This window comes from Ochotona curzoniae, unplaced genomic scaffold, assembly GCF_017591425.1.
Source record: "Ochotona curzoniae isolate NIBS_2020 unplaced genomic scaffold, NIBS_Ocur_1.0 patch188, whole genome shotgun sequence".
Lineage (NCBI taxonomy): Eukaryota > Metazoa > Chordata > Mammalia > Lagomorpha > Ochotonidae > Ochotona > Ochotona curzoniae.
This window is the reverse complement of record NW_024466737.1, coordinates 697,550-714,967: the sequence shown is the minus strand read 5'-3', so window position 1 is coordinate 714,967 and position 17,418 is coordinate 697,550. Positions and strand designations below refer to the sequence as shown.

Sequence of the window (17,418 nt, the reverse complement as noted above, 5' to 3'; positions counted from 1 at the left end):
CATTGGTGCCTGCAACTAGTGGCTTTCAGAATGCTGAGGGCGAGTGTGAATCACCCCCATCACAGCCCTGGCCAGGAGACTGGGAAGACAAGAGTTTATCATCCAGGGACTGGGCCACTCACAGGCAAACTGTCCCTAGAGTCCCAATTCTACAGAGGCAAGTTTATTGATGTGTGAAATTTTCTCATTGATTATTCCTACCTTTACTTTAAATACATTTTTTTATTCCACATACAGTGCTCATCTAAAGCACGTTAAATTGAGAAAGGCACAATCATAAACGTAGGTACAACAAATCCACGAGTGCCATGAACTGGAGCTTCTGAAAATGAAGGGCACAGGGAAGTGAAGGGGTGGATAGTTCTGTGTCTTGGTTGAGGTCAGCTCCAGCACTGCAGACATCTGCCAAAGCTCATAGAACTGCTACTGGGAAAAAATGAAATTCATTGTGTGGAAAATATACTTTGGTAACAATGATTTTCAAATGATGAGCACTGCTCAACAGTAGCAACGACACTCCACATTATGCAAACATTAAATCAGCAGTAATAGATGCTATCCCTGGTGTTAGGGGAAGAACATGAAAACCATCTGGAATTTTGGAGGGAGACAAATCCAGACTACTGGATCTGAGCTCTTCATATCAACACTCAACCCCAGTGCCATCAAAGTGGCACAATGGGTTAAACCATAGCTTGGTTAAACCAGCACCCCATATCAGAGCCCCAGGTCAAGTCCCAGCTGTTCTGCTTCCAATCTAGCTCCCTGCTAATGTGCCTGGGAAAGCAGTAGAAGACAGTCTAAGTACTTGAGACCCTGTCACCCATGTGTTCATAAAAAACAAATCTTTGTGAAAAACAAGAGCAGGGGTAGGGGGCAAGACTGGTCTCTCCCTGCTCTCTGGTTTCTGTTCTTACCACAGGATCATCTTGTGCGCATGCTCCGACACCATTGACTTGGATTGTGATGCAGCCAAGGGAGCCCACCAGTATCAGTGCCCATGCTGCGCTGCCTGAACTCTCATGACTCCCAGAACAGTGAGCTGAATAACTCTCCCTCCTTTGTAAGTACTTAGCACCTGGTACCCTTCATAGCAACAGGAAACAAACACACACTCCAATTCCATCTGGTACCCTTGAGGCTGTCCTTGAATGAAGATTGACCTCTTGGAATCACTCCCACTCCCTGAGTCTGATGTAGACCCTACGGCCAGGCTGGTGCCCCAGCAGGTGGCAAGCGGCATTCCATGCTTTCCTTCAGGTGACAGATATAGCACATGCAATAGCTCTGTTCCGCTTCTGCCTACCCTAGAGCATTTGAATAACCATGGGGTCTTGCCCAGCCCAATTGCTGGGGCTGAAGCAATCCTATCTGCCCATTGGACATGTGTTCCCAAAGCTGCCCAAGTATATGGGGGCAGTATTACTGAAGCAGGTGGCAGGGACTGCCATCTGACAGGACTAGGGAGAGAAAAGTTGGGAAGAGAGGTTGCAAAGGGAAAAAACAGTTACCTTGCTGAAACCTTTGGCGACTAAGGTGTTGGCAAGCGCCTGGCTGATCCCATCTATGCAAGCAACATCTTTGTCTCCCATGGGTTCGGAGAGGAAGGCTCTGAGCCTGGGTGACACGTAAGCCATCTCCTGCAACAGCAGCGGGGAGTGAAAAGGATTAGCAGGTGTCACCGTTCTCAGTGCAAGTAGATACCGGGGGAATTCCCTCAGCTGGCCAAGGAGCTGGGGATGGCAGATGACAGGCGCCTTGCCACCATGCAGCATGTACTGCCTGCTCTGAAGGCCTTACACATCCATTCCCATCTGGGTAGACGAAGGCAAGAATAATACCGACCACAAATGAGTTCCTCAAATCCACTCTCACAGGCTATATTCCATTGTAAGAACTGCAGTGGGTTTCTTGCCAACTCTCCCCTCTCTGTGCTTAAAGACACAGCTTGTGCGACTGGTGATGTTAAGCCTCTACTTGGGACACTGGACCCCACATGAGAGTGCCCATGTGAGTCCAGCTGGTCCACTTCCAATCCAACTTCCTGCTGATGCACCTCCCTGGGAAGGCAGTAGATGATGGCCCAACCATCTGGGATGGAATTCTGGGCTCCTGATTTCAGCCTGGTCTAGCCCTAGACATTGTAGTCATTTGGAGAGTGAACCAACAGGTGAAAAGATCTCTCTGTCTCTTTAAGATGAAACAAAAATAGACAAAGGCTTGCACTTTTAGCTAATTAACTTACCCTTCTATCTTTATTACCTGATACTTTGAAAAAAAAATTTATTTGAAATGCAGAGTTTGAGAGAGAGAAGAAAAGAGACAGTGTAAGAACTTTTCCATCTCCTGCCTCACTCCTCTAATGACTACAATAGCCAAGACTGGGCCAGACCAAAGCCAGAGGCATGAACTTCTTCTGGATTTCCTATGTGGGTGCGGGGCCCATGTACTTGGGTTTTTTTTCTGTTGCTTTCCTAGGCTTGTTAACAGGAAGCTGGATTGGAAGTTGAGCAGCTGAAATTCCAACTGGTGTCCACACGGGATTCTGGTGTCAAAGGCAGTGGCTTTACCTACAGTGCTGTCCCCCTCCCTCTACCTAATACTTTTGCCACGTTTTATAAAACAAGATTTATTTATTTTATTGGAAAGTCAGATATACAGGAGAAGGAGAGACAGAGAGGAAGATTTTCTGTCCAATAATTCACTCCCCAAGAAGTCCCTATAGCCAGGAGTATCTTATGGGTTTCTGGAGCGATTGCAGGGTCCCAAGGCTTTGGGCTGTCCTTGATTGTTTTCCCAGGCCACAAGCAGGGAGGTGGATGGGAAGTGGGGCCGCCGGGGTTAGAGTCAGCACCCAAATGGGATACAGGTGCACATGAGGCGAGAACTTTAGCCACTTGGCTACCATGCCAGGCCTGCACCACATTTTATTTTGAAGAGTTGCTATACTCTGTTTTGGGTGGATGTTTGGTTGCAGTAACAGAACACTCTTTGAGAAAATTCACATATTAAACATGGCATTATATAGCTCAAAAGTCCGGGAGAGAGGTTAGGAATAGCATAATCAGGGTTCAGCTCCATTTACCTTTGATTCTTTCCCCTGTATTGGTTTCCACCTCAGTTTTCCTCATGGTGGTAAGATAGCTCACATTTTCCAACAACTGCTTAGCATTGTTTTTCTGATATGCAACAAGTTCACTGGTTTGAGATCAGAGTCAACAGTATGCTGCAGTCCTAGATCTGGAGGTAGAGTTAGCTTGTTCTAAGATACATAGGCTGAGAGTTCTGAACAAAACAGGGACTGTTATCCAGAGCAGGGATGATGTTCGTTACAGCAGGAGCCCATAATATTTTACTATGTGTCACCTCTCTTGAGCTACTCAACTTCTTTCTTTTACTTGGTGAGCAAAAATACACTTGGCTAGAGCAGACTCACTCTCTTCTGCAAAAGGATGCAACCCTTTTATAATTCAATTACTGGATTCAATTCAAGGTTGTGTTTAGGGGTGGGGAGGCACATTATACTCTTTAGCATATGGGGAACCTAAAAATTAAATGTTCAATTTCACCCCCAGAACACAACTAGAAAGGAGAGGAGAGACAGGGAAGCATGTTTCTTGTCCTTGGTCACTGCTGGATCCCCTGTTGTAGAGGTAACGTGAGGTCCTTGGTCAGGCCATTTGGCAGCCTCCAGCTTTGTGCTTTACTGGCATATGAATGGGAATGGGGTTGATGTCTTCCAGAGAGACTTGCTGTTGTAGCACTGCACTGCTTATGGGGCAAATTCAGTGACTGCCTGTGGGGATGAGCTATCTCAGGCCATGGCTAGCTGTATTACTCAGCAACTCAGCTCCCTTAAGAACTTAATGTGTTCCTTTTGCTCAAGTCAGGCTGATGCTCAGAGTCAGGCACCTGCTCAGTCAGAATCTTTGAAATGCTAACTAGCCTCTACAATTCACCATGACCCTGCTCCTTTATCTCTGGCCCAAGGTGGCACCCCAAATCTTTCCCTGATCATCCCTTCTACCCTTGCCATACACCCCTGCATCCTTACAATTAGTCAAGTGCTTCCTTTTTTAATAAGTGGCTGTACATTTTTTAAGTGTTATTTTTATTTGAAAGGCAGAATTATAAAGAGAAGGTAGAGAGAGACAGAGAGAACTATCGTCCAGCCACTGGTTGGCTCCCCAAATGGCTGCAACAGCTGGAACTGAGGAAGCCAGAGCAAGGAGCTTCTTCCAGATCTCCCATGTGTAAGCAAGGGCCCAAGGACCTTATTCTCATGGTTGAAAGTTGCTCCACTGGGGGACTAATGCTGTGGTACAGCAGACTAAGCTGGCACTTGCAAGGCTGGCATCCTGTATGAGCACAGTTTCTGTCTTTTTTTTTTTTTCTTATTGGAAAGGCAGATGGACAGAGAGGAGGAGAGACAGAGAGGAAGATCTTCCATCTGATGTTCACTCCCCAAGTGGCCACAACGGCCGATGCTGCGCCAATCTGAAGCCAGGAGCCAGGAACTTCTTTCCAGGTCTCCCAAGGGGGTGCAGGGCCCCAAGGATTTGGGCCATCCTCCACTGCTTTCCCAGGTCACAAGCAGGGAGCTGGATGGGAAGTGGAGCAGTCAGGATTAGAACCGGCGCCCATATGGGATCCTGGTGTGTACAATCCGAGGACCTTAACCATTAGGCTATCATGCCGGGCCCCATGAACACAGTTTCTAATCTCAGCTGTTCCACTTCTGATCCAGCTTCCTGCTAATGCAACTGAGAAATGCAGTAGAAGATGACCCATGAGCTTGCATGGGTCATCCTGCCACATGCATGCGAGATGTGGGTGAAATTCCTGTTTCTGGCTTTGGCCTGGCCCTGTCCTGGCTGATGTAGGCATCTAGGGGGTTCATCAGTAGATGGAAGATCTCTCTCTATCTCTGTGACAGTCTACCTTTCAAATAATTCTTTCTTTCATTATACAGAAATGGAGCTAAAGTATATAACACACGTTTTCCCTGAATTTTCTCAAGTCCTCTGGTATTCCCAGGGGATGATGACACCCTTGAGGACCATAGCTGCCTCTTAATGGCACCCACCCTCCACCCAGCCTCCCTGCTTGGAACTGTGCCAACACAGGGTTGCACTCACTGCCTTCCGGTCACAGCACCTGTCCCCATTGTCCCCATTCTCTAGAGCAATCTACAGGGTTGAGCTTCGTTTGGGAGCCTTTTTGTGCAGGGGCAATCTGTCCACTTCAGGGGCAGGAAATCTGAGGGCCAATATGGATGTTAAGGCATTGAGTTTAGTAATAGGGGCCTCCTAAGGCAGGTGGACTTCATGCATCCTCTGATTCTAGAAGAGAAACAAGATGAGAGAGTGTCCCTGACCCTGAGGGCTTCAATACACAGGGGTACTGGGAACTGTAACTCCACTGTGATAAAGAGGGTTTCCCCTAAATACAAAAGCTGGGGAGCACTTCCACTGGCTGTCTGAGTTGATGACTGGGAATGGTGACCAGCTGGGCATTGGCCTGGGAGGAATCCAGGACTCAGGGGCAAGGAATTGCTTGGAAATCCCGTAAGCCACAGCAGCTGTGCTGAGGGAAAATTCCATACGCTCCTTGTTGGCCATCTGGTCAGTTAAGCCTGCTCAACCTTCTAAGAAGAAATGGAAAGGACAACACTGCTATCAGGGCAGCAGCAGCAGAGGTGAGGCCGGATTAGTTGCCCCTTCCATGTGTTTGCTTTTCTCACGCACCTCATCCAGCATGGATCCTTGAATTACCTACTGTCGGTGGTGGGCTGGGCTGGATGGTGATTTTTTTTAGTCCTGTTAAAGGTCCAGCGGCAGTAGCACAAGCCGTCAGAACCAGCAGTCTCTGCATTTCTCAGGATGTCTTCAAATGTTGTAAGGGTAGCTCCCTGCTGGGGGATCTCACCAGGCAATGTCTGGAAACACCTGTCATTGTCCCAGTTGGGGGAAGGAGCCATACCACTGGCATCTCAAGAATGCTAAACGTCCCACAATGCACAAGACAGTCCTGACAACAAAAGGTTATTGCCTCAAGTGTCAACATGGAGAAAGAAACTCTGGCCAAGAAGCAAGAGAAAATCCTGACTTCACTGGTTTTATTAAGCAATATCTCTCATCTTCCAATATCAGAAACCCTAAAAGGAGGCAGGACCCTGGATTTTGTCAGCTGGTGGCTCTCTGGACTGAACCTGGTTCTCAAGGACCAGGCCAGCTCTCCCCCAGGTTCCCAACACACCTGCAGGATTGGCTTGGATCTATCTCGCCAGGAAAGCAACTGTAGCAAGAGAGCCCATTTCTTGTTGGTAGATGTCAGCAGCCTGTCTCAGAAGCTCTGCAGCAGAACATCAATGGGTCTCATGGGCTGGAATCAGGCGACAAGCCCACCCAGAAGGCAGTCACTGGCTGGGTGAGGCTGGGTGTGGTCAAGTTAGCCTTCCTGGAAGCACATGGCCACTGAGGCGTACATCCGGTCTGTAAGGAGGAGAAAGACAGGAAGTGGATGCTGGGCGGGCAAACAAGAGACACTCCTATGCCTGCTAACCCTGATTTCTTGATAAAGTTTATTTGAAAGGCAGAGAATAGGAGACAGAGAGACATCAGGTCAGACCAAAGCCAGGAGCCAGAAACTAAAAAAGAAAAAATATTACAATGATTGCTTCTCAAAGTTTAGCAGGTGTAAGAACCACTTGAGAACAGGTCATGCAAAAAAAAAAAAAAAAAAGCAGGATCTGGGTGGGTGTCATGGTATAGCAAGTTAAGCCCCCTTAGGTGTCCTATATCAGAGTCTGAGATTACACTCCACATCTCTTTCCACTCCAACTTCCTCCTAATGCACCTGGGAGCAGTAGATGATGGAAGGTTCAAGTACTTGGGTTCCTATTGGAGTTCTGGCTCCTGATTTTGGCCTGGTTCAGCCCTAGCTGTTACTGACATTTGGGGAATGAGTCATGGATGGATGAAAGATCTCTTATTTTAAAATAAAAAAGGGCCCAGCAAGGTAGCCTAGTGGCTAAAGTCCTTGCCTTGAACGCATCAGGATCCCACATGGTGCCAGTTTGTATCCTGACAGTCCTGCTTCCCATCCAGTTCACCACTTGTGGCCTGGGAAAGCAGTGGAGGATGGCCCAAAGCCTTGGGACTCTGTACCCATAGAGGAAAGGCTGGGAACAGGCTCCTGGCTCCTGGCTTCAGATCAGCGTAGCTCCAGCCATAGTGACCAGTTGAGGAGTGAATCAATGGACAGAAGATCTTCTCTAACTCTCTTCCTCTCTGTATATCTGACTTTCCAATAAAAATTTTAAAATGTTTTTTTAATTAAATAAAAGTATTTTTTAAATGCAGGTTCTGGCTTGTGCATCAGCTCAGCTGCAGCAAGTCTAGCCAGCTCCTGATCCACAGGCCCACCTGCAGCCATAAGTCACTAATGATGACATTTGTCTTTTCATGTGATGTTACTGTGAGCAAACGCAGCTCACCAAATTTGCCATCTCGACCATTTCTAAGTTCACATTCAGTACGTTGGGTACGTCCACGCTGTGGTACAGCCAACCTCCAGACCTGTTCTGCAAAACTGAAGCACTGTATCCATGACATAGATTCCCCATCCAACAATCCTCAATCCATGGCATCTATCTTTTGACTCCTACTTTTCATCTCTGTGAATCAGGTTGCCCTAGGTTTATCAGACCAAACCAATTGGTCAGTTTGTGAGCCTCTGCATCTGGCTGACTTCACTTAGCATAACGCCCTTGAGGTTCATCCATGAATGTGGACTTCCTTCCTTTTCAATGCCAGAATTCTGCTCTATTTTGTTCATGCTTCATTTGTTGATTGGCACTTTTACTCCCACTTTTTTTTTTTACTGTTGTGAACATGGGTTCACAAATATTTCTTTGAGACCCAGCGTCCCAGCTATGGTGTAGCTGGCTCATGTACAACTTCTAGTTTTCATTTTTGAGGGAAACATCCACTGTTCTAAGAAGCAATGTCACTGGTTCCTAGATATGAAAGCACATCAAACTCACTTGGGAGAGATGAACAAATGACTAGTGCTTTGGCTCCTCCTCCGTAAAGGGAGGACATGAGAATCTTCTAAGTTCCCTAAGTGGCTCCAGTAGTTGCAAAGTTGGAGGACCACTGCCACCTATTTGTCATTGCTTCTTTTTCACACATTCTGAGCAGCCTTGCTAGGATGATGGGACTTCCTGTTGGGACCTGAAATGCCCCTGACACCTTGTGCTGTAGATTCCTTGGCTCCCAGGTAATGCCTACCCCAGTCCCCAGCACATCCTATCTTCCTTACCCATCAACAGGAAGACTTAACGATGACCCTGATGGCTTTGAAGTCAGAAAACTTCAGAACAGGCAATTTCCATAATAACCTCTTTCCTCTGCCTACCAGCCCCCATCCCCCACCCCAAAAAGTTTTAAAGAAGGATTGAAGATCTTCACTTCAAAGGAAGTTTTGCCTGCAATCTGACCTGCCCATAGAAGCCACTCTGTTGGCTTAGGAATGAGGGGGAGGCACTAGAAGTGCCCTGATCCACATGGAACAGGGCTCTGCACAGCACCCTTGTGTTCCCCAGTCCGTCCTGATCTAGCCTGAACCTCTCTCTTCACCCAGAAGAACAAGTGAGGACATAGGAGCCCTAGAGCAGGCTCCTAGCAAAGACTGCCCACTCACAGTCCCGGGGGAATCAGCCCTCCTCCAAGTCCAGCTTCGGGGCTGGCTAGGTTCTCATCAGCTACAGCATTCAGCAAATGTCTCAACACAATTCCATCCTGTAGAAGGGTTTGGGATTCTCTCAGTGTCTTTGAACCACAAAGTATTGCTGGGGGAAGCTGTGTTGTGACCTCAATCAGTGCTGGTTTTCTAGATGTTCATAGAATTGCCTAGTTAAACAAGGGATAAATGAGTCAACAGCATTTCATCAGGACTCCCGGTTGGTAATGTCTGACCATCTTTAAAGGTCATTTGAAAGTTAAAGAGAGAGAGAGAGAGAGAGGGAGACAGAGAGAGAGAAAGAAACTGTAAGCTGTCTTTATGAGATGCGAGTCACAAACATGTGGGTTTGTGATAAACCAGGGGAGATGGAGAACACATGGGAGGGGTGCTGTCTGACCATGCAAACAGCTGTTTGGGGTTCAGGATAGTGTTTTCCAGTGGGGACATTGTCTACAAATTCCATAAGTAAGCTGATGTTCTCTGAAAATGGCAAGATAATACAAAAAGTGACTCCTGTTGGAATGTGACTCGCCCTGAAACGTGAATGGGAAAAGTGCAACTGTTTAGAATGACTTAATTATGTGTTATTTTAAATGCATATATTTAAATTATGCAAGTATAAAACTTTTTTCTGTGCCTTTTAAAGATTTCATAAATTCAGGAGCCAGCATTGTCGTACAACAAGTTAAATAGCCACCCGTAAAGTCAGCATCCCCAGGCACCCTGGTTTCAGTCCTCCCTGTTACACTTCCCAACCAGTTCCCTGCTAATACACCTGGGAAATCAGTGAAAGATGGCCCAAGAGCTTGGCCACCTGCCACCCATGTGGAACACTCAGGCGAAATTCTTGGCTCCTGATCTCGGCCTGGCCTAGCCCAGGCTGGCACAGCCCTTTGGTAAGTGAGCCAGTAGATAGAAGCTCTCTTTCTCTGAATCTCTCCCTCTCTCCTTGTGACTCTTTCACATAAAACAGAACCTTAATAATTAAAAAAATCATGCATTCAAATGGCCAAAGCCCATTTTGCAAACATTAGAGAAAGTTAAGGGATTATCTTCCTTATTTGTTTTTGTTTTAGAAAGAGAAGGCTCCACCTCACTGGTGCACACCCCCAAATGCTCACAATAGCCTGGGTCCATAGCCTGGAGTCAGGAATTCCATGGTCTCTGTGTGAATGGCAGGAATCCAACTGTTTGAGCTCCCAGGGTGCACAGAGGCAGGGAACTCGAATCAAGAATTGGAGTTGGGATGGGAACCCAGGTGCCTGATCCAGCATCCTTTTTTTTTTAAGATTTATTTATTTATATTGCGAAGTCAGATATTCAGAGAGGAGGAAAGACAGAGAGGAAGATCTTCCGTCCGATGATGGTTCACTCCCCAAGCCGCTACACTGGCTGGAGCTGAGCCAATCCGAAGCCAGGAGCTTCTTCCTGGTCTCCGACACAGGTACAGGATCCCACGACTTTGGGCTGTCCCTGACTGCCTTCCCAGGCCACAAGCAGGGAGCTGGATGGGAAGCAGGGCCACCAGGATTAGAACTGGCGACCATATGGGATCCCGGCGCATGCAAGGCAAGGACTTTAACCACTACACTATCGCGCAGCGCCCCCGACCCAGCATCTTAATCACTTAGCAAACACCTGTCCCAGAGCCATCGTACCTTCACATTGGCCTTATATCTGGGCACATGTGGCGTTGCTCATCCCAGAGCACTGAGATGTTCACACTCAAACTTTGTGTATTCCTTCCATGTTACCTCCCCTCCTCATTACCCCCTTTCTTTTTCTTTAAGAGATGTATTGATTTATTTGAAAGAATGAGTTAGAGAGAGAAGTAGAGAGTACGAGAGGGATCGCCCCTTTGCTGATTCATCCTCCAGGAGCTTCATCTGAGTCTCCCAAGCAGGTGGCAAGAGCCAAGTACTTAGCCATCTTCTGTTGCTTTTCCTAGGTCATCAGCAGGGATCCGAATGGGAAGCAGCCTGGAGCATGAACTGGTGCCCATACAGGATGCCAGTGTTTCAGGCAGTAGCTTTACTTGCTATGCCACAATGCTATCCCTTCTTTCCTCTTTTTTGAGGTAAGAAGAAACATCACAAAGCAAGAACTCTGCATCTGTTATAACATTGTTGAGAATGCCATGACTTACACTTTGCTTTATAATATCTCCCACAGGACATATTTCTTTGGGCATCTTAACTGCAAGGAGAAAAAAAAAAAACTTTCTCCAAAAAAGTTTTAATATCCTGTTTCCCTTTTCTGTCTACCAGGAAGCTCTGAGCTAAATATCATGATTATATGAAGGGAATGAAATGATCTCTCTTTTAGTTACATCATGCTTCTTTAGTACAATGGCTTTATTTCAAAACAGTCTTGTCCCCCAAGTACCCACACCCTTTAGCTAAGGCCTCCAAGAGACAGAGAAAGTAAATTCTTCCAAGCCAAGCAGATGTACAAGAAAGCCCAAGATCCATCTCTAACACCACCAAAGCAGGGCAGCTGTCCTTCACCAAGGTCAGGGGGTGATCCTGGGATTGTGCCTGCTGAGGCTGGGAGGGCCCCAGGTCTCCTCATGAGGGCGGTGGAAGGGGCCAGGCTGGAGGCAGCTGTCATTCTCCCATGCTTTCCCACATCTGGGCTCTGAAGGATCCCTGTCTGGTGGTCAGTACCACTTCCTGGTGCCCTGCACCTCTCCCCCAACTCTTAAACCTACAGCTCACCTCCCACCTCAGGTCAGAGAAGAAGAAAGAATAACAAGGGAGAAAGAATAAAAAGAAGGGAGGTGGTGTTGCTTTGCAATGAGGCTAGCCTTGTTATCCGCATGCTGCTAAGGGTCCCGGAGGACCCTGGAAGGAGAAACACCTCTCTCTGTCTCCCTCTCCTTCTTGGGATAGAAACTCATGCTACTCATGCTCTCAGGTAGTCATCACCAGACCTGCCTTTCATAGTGTACCCCAGGAATCCGTGGCTGGAGAATGTTCTCCTACTTCCCTCCCCCGCCCCGTCCCAGGGGCTGCTTCCTCTGGGAGGATGGCTCAGCTGGGAGCAGAGCCTGCTGCTGGCCCTCCCTGCCCCACCTGAGGTGAGCTCACCTGAGAAGGCAGGGGACAGCCATCACTCACATGGCCAGATCTGGCCATGCCTGGAAAGCATCTACCCCAGGTTTGTCAGCTATGTTAAGCAACATAAAAAACAAAAACAAAAACAAAAAAGATCAAAAACAAAGACATGGTTTTGTTTAATTCAGTTTAAGTTGGGATTGCACCTTCCACCAACTCATCCTTTTTTTTTTTTTTTTTAGGATATATTTACTTATTTGAAAGGCAGAGTTACAGACAGAGATCTTCCATCCATTGGTTCACTTCTCAAATGACTGCAACAGCCTGGGTCAGGTCACAGCCAGGAGCCAACACTTTCTCCTGGGTCTCTCAGGTGGAGGGACCATCTTCAGCTGCTTTCCTGGGTGCATTTAGCAAAGAGCTGGGTTGGAAGCTGAGGAATATGAACCTGAACTTGTGTCCATATGGGATGCTGGTGTCACAGTAGGAGGCTTAACTTGCTATACTACAACACCAGCCCTGGGCCATTGCCCCATTTAAAAACAAACAACCCTAACAGTGCCACAATCGTCACTCATTCACTCACCCATTCAGCATGTTTTTGTGGAACATGAGCTATGTACCAAGCACTGTGCTGGGCACAAAATTATCGCCAGACAACTGCAGATCTAGAGTAAGATTAATCTCATGGCCTAGGCATTAGGAAGAGAAGAAATCATTTTTCTTTGAGCATTAATGATCAGCTCTGAAAAACGAAGGTAGTGGGGCCAGCATTGTGGTACATCACGTTAAACCTCTGCTTGGGTTGCCGACATCAAATTGAGCAGCCAATTTGAATCTTGGCTGCTCCACCTCTAACCCAGCTCCCTGCTAATACACCTGAGAAAACAATAGAGGACAGGACAAGTCCTTGGGTCCCTGCATACACATGGGAAACCTGGAAGAAGCTCTGGGCTCTTGACTCCAAACTGGCACAGCCAGGGCCACTTTGGTCACTTGGGGAGTAAAGAGCGGATGGAGAGTTCCACAATGGTTGGAAGATTCTCTCTGTTTCTCCCTCCCTCCCTCTCTCAAACTCTGCCTTTCAAATAAATAAAAATGATAACTATTATTATTATTACCTTCCTTGTTTTTTTTGTCCCACTCCCACTGTCACAACAAGTTCTTTCGTTCCTTTGCTCCTGGTCGGCTCATGAGCATCCTTCATTATAGCTCTTTTTGCTATTGGTTGTTCAGGGCCAAATATGACACTTTCCCCAGAGCCTCATCAGAATTTCCCCCACATTTCACTAAGCCCTGTCTGCAGACAAGGTCTTGAGGTCAATGTAGGAACCTGCAGAGCCAAGGCCGACCGTAGATGCCTCCTTCAGAGAAAATTCAACTGGATACACAGAGTACGGGGTACTAGATTCCAGGAGTGGAGAGCTCACCTCTCTGGAGAACTTGGAAAGTCAGTGCAACTCAAGTTTACGAACCTCAGACCAGGACCATCCGGGTCAGACAGCCATTGCCAACTTCCGCTGGGAGTGACAGGCTGGGGCCCTATCTCAGCCTTGCTGGGCACCAGCAAGTGACCTCGAGCGGGTTGCAGAAAACTCAGAACACTGGAAACGCTCTCATTCATCGTTTTAGCTCCTTCCAATGCTCATCTCTGTTTAGTCTTAAGATGGTACAGCTTCATAGAGGCCACAGTCCCTTTGCTACCCTTTTCAAATCTAAAACGCTCTGAACACCAGAAGTTCTTTGCTTTGTTTTGTTTTGTTTTTCCTTTGGGTTTGGGCAGGTGGGCACAGGAGACTTAGTTGGCAGCCAAACCTGGCCTGAACTGATGTGAAGCTATTTATAGTCTTTCTGATCCCACTTAGTCTGAATCTGTGTATGTTTTGCCACAGGAATATTAATGGAATTGTTTACAGGGAGCGTTGCCAGACTCCACTGGGAATGTTTAATATACAGAAGAGGTAGCATCATGCCTTTACAAAATAAATAAATAAATAACTTTCAAACATTCAAATTCCTATATACTACAGGCTCAGCAGGTTTCACGGTGGTTAGCAAGACTACTGTGCCTGCAGTGTGGTCTCCGCAGCCAATCCACACTCCACCTTGTTGCTCCATGATTCTCTGCCTCCAAAGCTCCCTCTTTCTAAACATAACTGCCTCTTCTGGTAAAAAGCCGATCCAGGATAGGCGTGTTTGTCTAGTTGGTGATTCCAGAAAGGACTGTTCCTTCATGAAAATAGGAGGTGGTGTCACTTCAACAAGTCTGTGGAGGGGAGTAAATCAACAGTCCGAAGGACATCCTCTCTGTCTCTCCTTCTTTCTGTATATCAGATTTTCCAAATAAAAATAATAAATTAAAAATCGTTTTTAAAAAGTCTGTGGAAAATCAGCTTAAAAGATATTTCTATTTGGGTATAAAAAAAGTTTGAATTTTTTTTTCTGGCTGTCAGACCCAGATGGTCCTTGAAGCAGAGTCTGGAGCCCATGAAATTGATCTGCTCTCCGCTTGCTGATTCTCTGGGACAGGTGATCCCTTCCCTTTGGCATTGTCGCTTTACAGTTCATGCATGTTAGTGCAGCTTGCAGCTCCCACGTGGGAGGCGTGGATGCAGTTCCTGGCTTCTTGAGTGTGGTCCAACCCTGATTGTTGTGGCCATTTGGGGAATAAACCAATGGATGATCTATCTCTTCCTTCTGCACTCTTGTAACTCTGCCTTTGAAATACACAAATGTTTGAAAAAATAATAATAGTGCATATCATCATGGTAAAATGCATATTAACAAACTATACATTGGTTGCAAAAATGTCTTGCATGAAAAGAAACCTGCCCTTCAGTTCCATTTTTCTCAAGCATTTGCAAGTTTGCTATGTTGCCTTCCCTGTGGGGCCCTGCTGCCTGCAAGATATCTGGAGCTGATCTGTTGAGCTCTACCAAGAATAGTCACATGCACGCGATTGCCCTTCATGATCAAGACATCTGCCTTCGCCAAAGGTGGACGATTGCTTCACCTTTTACTTCTCATTGTAGTAAAATGTACCACAAAAAAGGTTACGCCTTAATCATCTTTACTTGTGCAGCTTAACTGTATGGTGCAGTCACATGACTGTATCATCAATTTCCAGAAGGGTTTTACACCCAGTGAACACCTCCTCATGGCCCAGTATCCAGGTCTTGGCAACCACATTGTACCTTCTGTCTCCATGCATTCGACTACACTGGCTACCTCAAGTAAGTGGACTCAGACACTGCCAGTGCCACATCTGTGCTTTGACACAGGATGCAAATTCTTTACGACTGAATAGTATTACCATATGCATACACAGTCACCTATCGGTGGCTGCAGCAGACTGGTGCCAGGATGCCCCTAGGTACTAAAATCTACAGATGCTCACTCTATATATGCTTTATATTGCATATATTTGCAGGAAATCTACCCATGTACTCCCTTTTCTAGATTACTTTTAATACTGAATACAATTAAAATGCTATGTGACTGTAGCTGTTACATTGTTGAAGGAATATGGATCGAAGAATCTGAACTTACTCAGTATTGCTGCCATTTTTAAAAACAACTTTTAATTCAGATTATTTGCACAGAAGCGAAGGGCTATCATGTCTTGCTTATCCATTTACCCATCAACTGACTCTTTTTGGCCATTTAGGGTAATACTGTTAGGAACACATGTGTCCTTACATCGCTCGAACCTCTTCATGTGCACTCTCTTGTAAGTAGAGTGTAGTTATTTTTTAAATGGGTCTTTGCTTATTTATTGAGAGATCAGGAGCTCCCGCAGGCCAGTTTACTCCCCAGATGCCTACCACAGCCTGAGGCCGGCCAAACACTGCTCCCCAGTCCAGCATTATGCGTGCACTTCTTTTTGCCAGGATAATCCTAGAGAGAATGCCACTTGGGAAGGAGCCACTGCTCCAGGAGAAAGAAAGAGTAAAGAGGGCAGCCTTCTCTGCCCCATGGATTTTAGAAAAAGGAAGGTGTAAGCTCATACCATGATGCACAGAAGCCTCTTCCAGCAAAGGCGGAAATGACAATGTTTGGGAAGTAGGCAGTGGGGGCAGGGACTTGACCTTTCCTCAGAGGGACAAGAATCCGGAAGTGGGCAGACACGTTGCATTCCAGAGGCCGAGTCTGGACTGTTGGATGGACTGTGGGGATAATACAGGGGCATGGTACATGAGAGGGAGAGGTCTGCTTCCCAGGGCTTACAAGCAGATGCCAAGGACAGGGACATGTCCAAAGTACTTGGGGGCAGTGCCACAAACGGTGGTCAGGCAGGGCAGAAGATCTCTCAGGCATGGATTGAAGAGTCACCCCCTGGAGTTAAGATGAAGAGGTCCCATGAGTGGGGACCTTGACAGCTACCACCAAGTGACCAGGCTGCAGGCTGCAACCTGGCACACCCAGGCAGCTCTCCCAGAGTGAAGGAGTGAGCACTGATTGACACAGGATCACCATCATCCACAGACCTCAGTGTGCGATTCCCTGCCCCAACTGCCAGGAAGACACAAGGGCCTGCCCCCACCCTCTCTCTTACAGCTGTGTGTCTGTAGGTCATTAGGAAGAGGATGGGGGAAGGGCAGAGCCAGCCCTAAGCGGACTCACCAGGTCAACCCGGGCAGAAGCTGCCTGTTGACACTGCAGTGGGGATTGTCTGAAGAGACAGAAGTATATGTGCTGTTCCTGCCACGCCCAAGTCCCCTTGACCAGCCAGTGTACCCAGCCCAGCTGCTGCAGGTGCCAGTTATTCCTCACCATGGAGCTGGAGGTTGCTTGACCAGACTCTTGCCTAAGGCTATCAACCTGTAGATATGCAAGTCCCAGATCAGAGCCCATCATCTCAAGGTCTCTGGCTGGAATCGGACAAAAGGCAGCTCACCTGACACAGTGTCTACTTCCCTTGCTGAGCCACGTGCACATACACTGCGGGGGAGGGGATGTCCCCTCAGGCTCTGCTTCTAGGATGTGCCACACAAGACATGAGCGTTTTCCCCTGGTCTGCATGTCCCTACTCCCCAGCAGGTGGAGGTGCCCAAGCATAAAGAAAAGGCATGAAAGGGCATTTCCTTAGCATAGGAAAATACAGTCAGAATGAGTCTGTACCCGTGACTTCAGAGATATCCTAAGGTCAAGGTGATTCCAATGACGAATTTATGCCCTAGAGGAAGATACCCAGGAGAGACCATGTGGGGGCAAGCGGCTCCCCTTGCCTGCAGCCTCTCTGGAAGTTGCTGTGTGCTCTCCTGAGCATATCCCAGTGCACTTCTTCTCCCATTTGTCCAGGCAAGCTCATGCCGGCAGATTTAGGACATATAACAAGGTGCCCAGCTAAACCCGAATTTCATATCAACACTAAATCACATTTAAAAAAAATTTTTTTTAAGACAAAATGACGGAGAGTTTGAGAAAGAGATCTTCCCTGCCTCAGCACTTCACTAGTCAAAGGGCTACAACAGCCAGGGCCTAGCCAAGCTGTAATCAGGAGCCTGGAATTCCATCCAGGTCTCCTATATGAGCACAAGGACCCAAATACTTGTATTATCTTCTGCTGCCTTCTCTGGTGCATTATCAAGGAGCTGGATTAGAAGCAGAGTAG

General features: G+C 47.1%; 1 protein-coding gene across 3 annotated transcripts in view; it reads right to left on the bottom strand.

Moving 5' to 3' along the window:
- Window positions 1-17,418, bottom strand: part of LOC121166643 (barrier-to-autointegration factor-like protein) — a 55,453-nt gene that overhangs the window by 9,273 nt on the left and 28,762 nt on the right. For 2 of the 3 annotated variants that reach the window (XM_040995864.1, XM_040995865.1), the window contains 2 exons: window positions 6,259-6,494; window positions 1,512-1,640 (listed from right to left, as the gene is read on the bottom strand). In XM_040995864.1, coding sequence (XP_040851798.1) covers window positions 1,512-1,637 — 126 coding nt within the window. In that variant the 5' untranslated portion in view covers window positions 1,638-1,640; window positions 6,259-6,494. The remainder of the gene's footprint in view (window positions 1-1,511; window positions 1,641-6,258; window positions 6,495-17,418) is intronic. The other variant, XM_040995866.1, reaches the window with a different exon arrangement.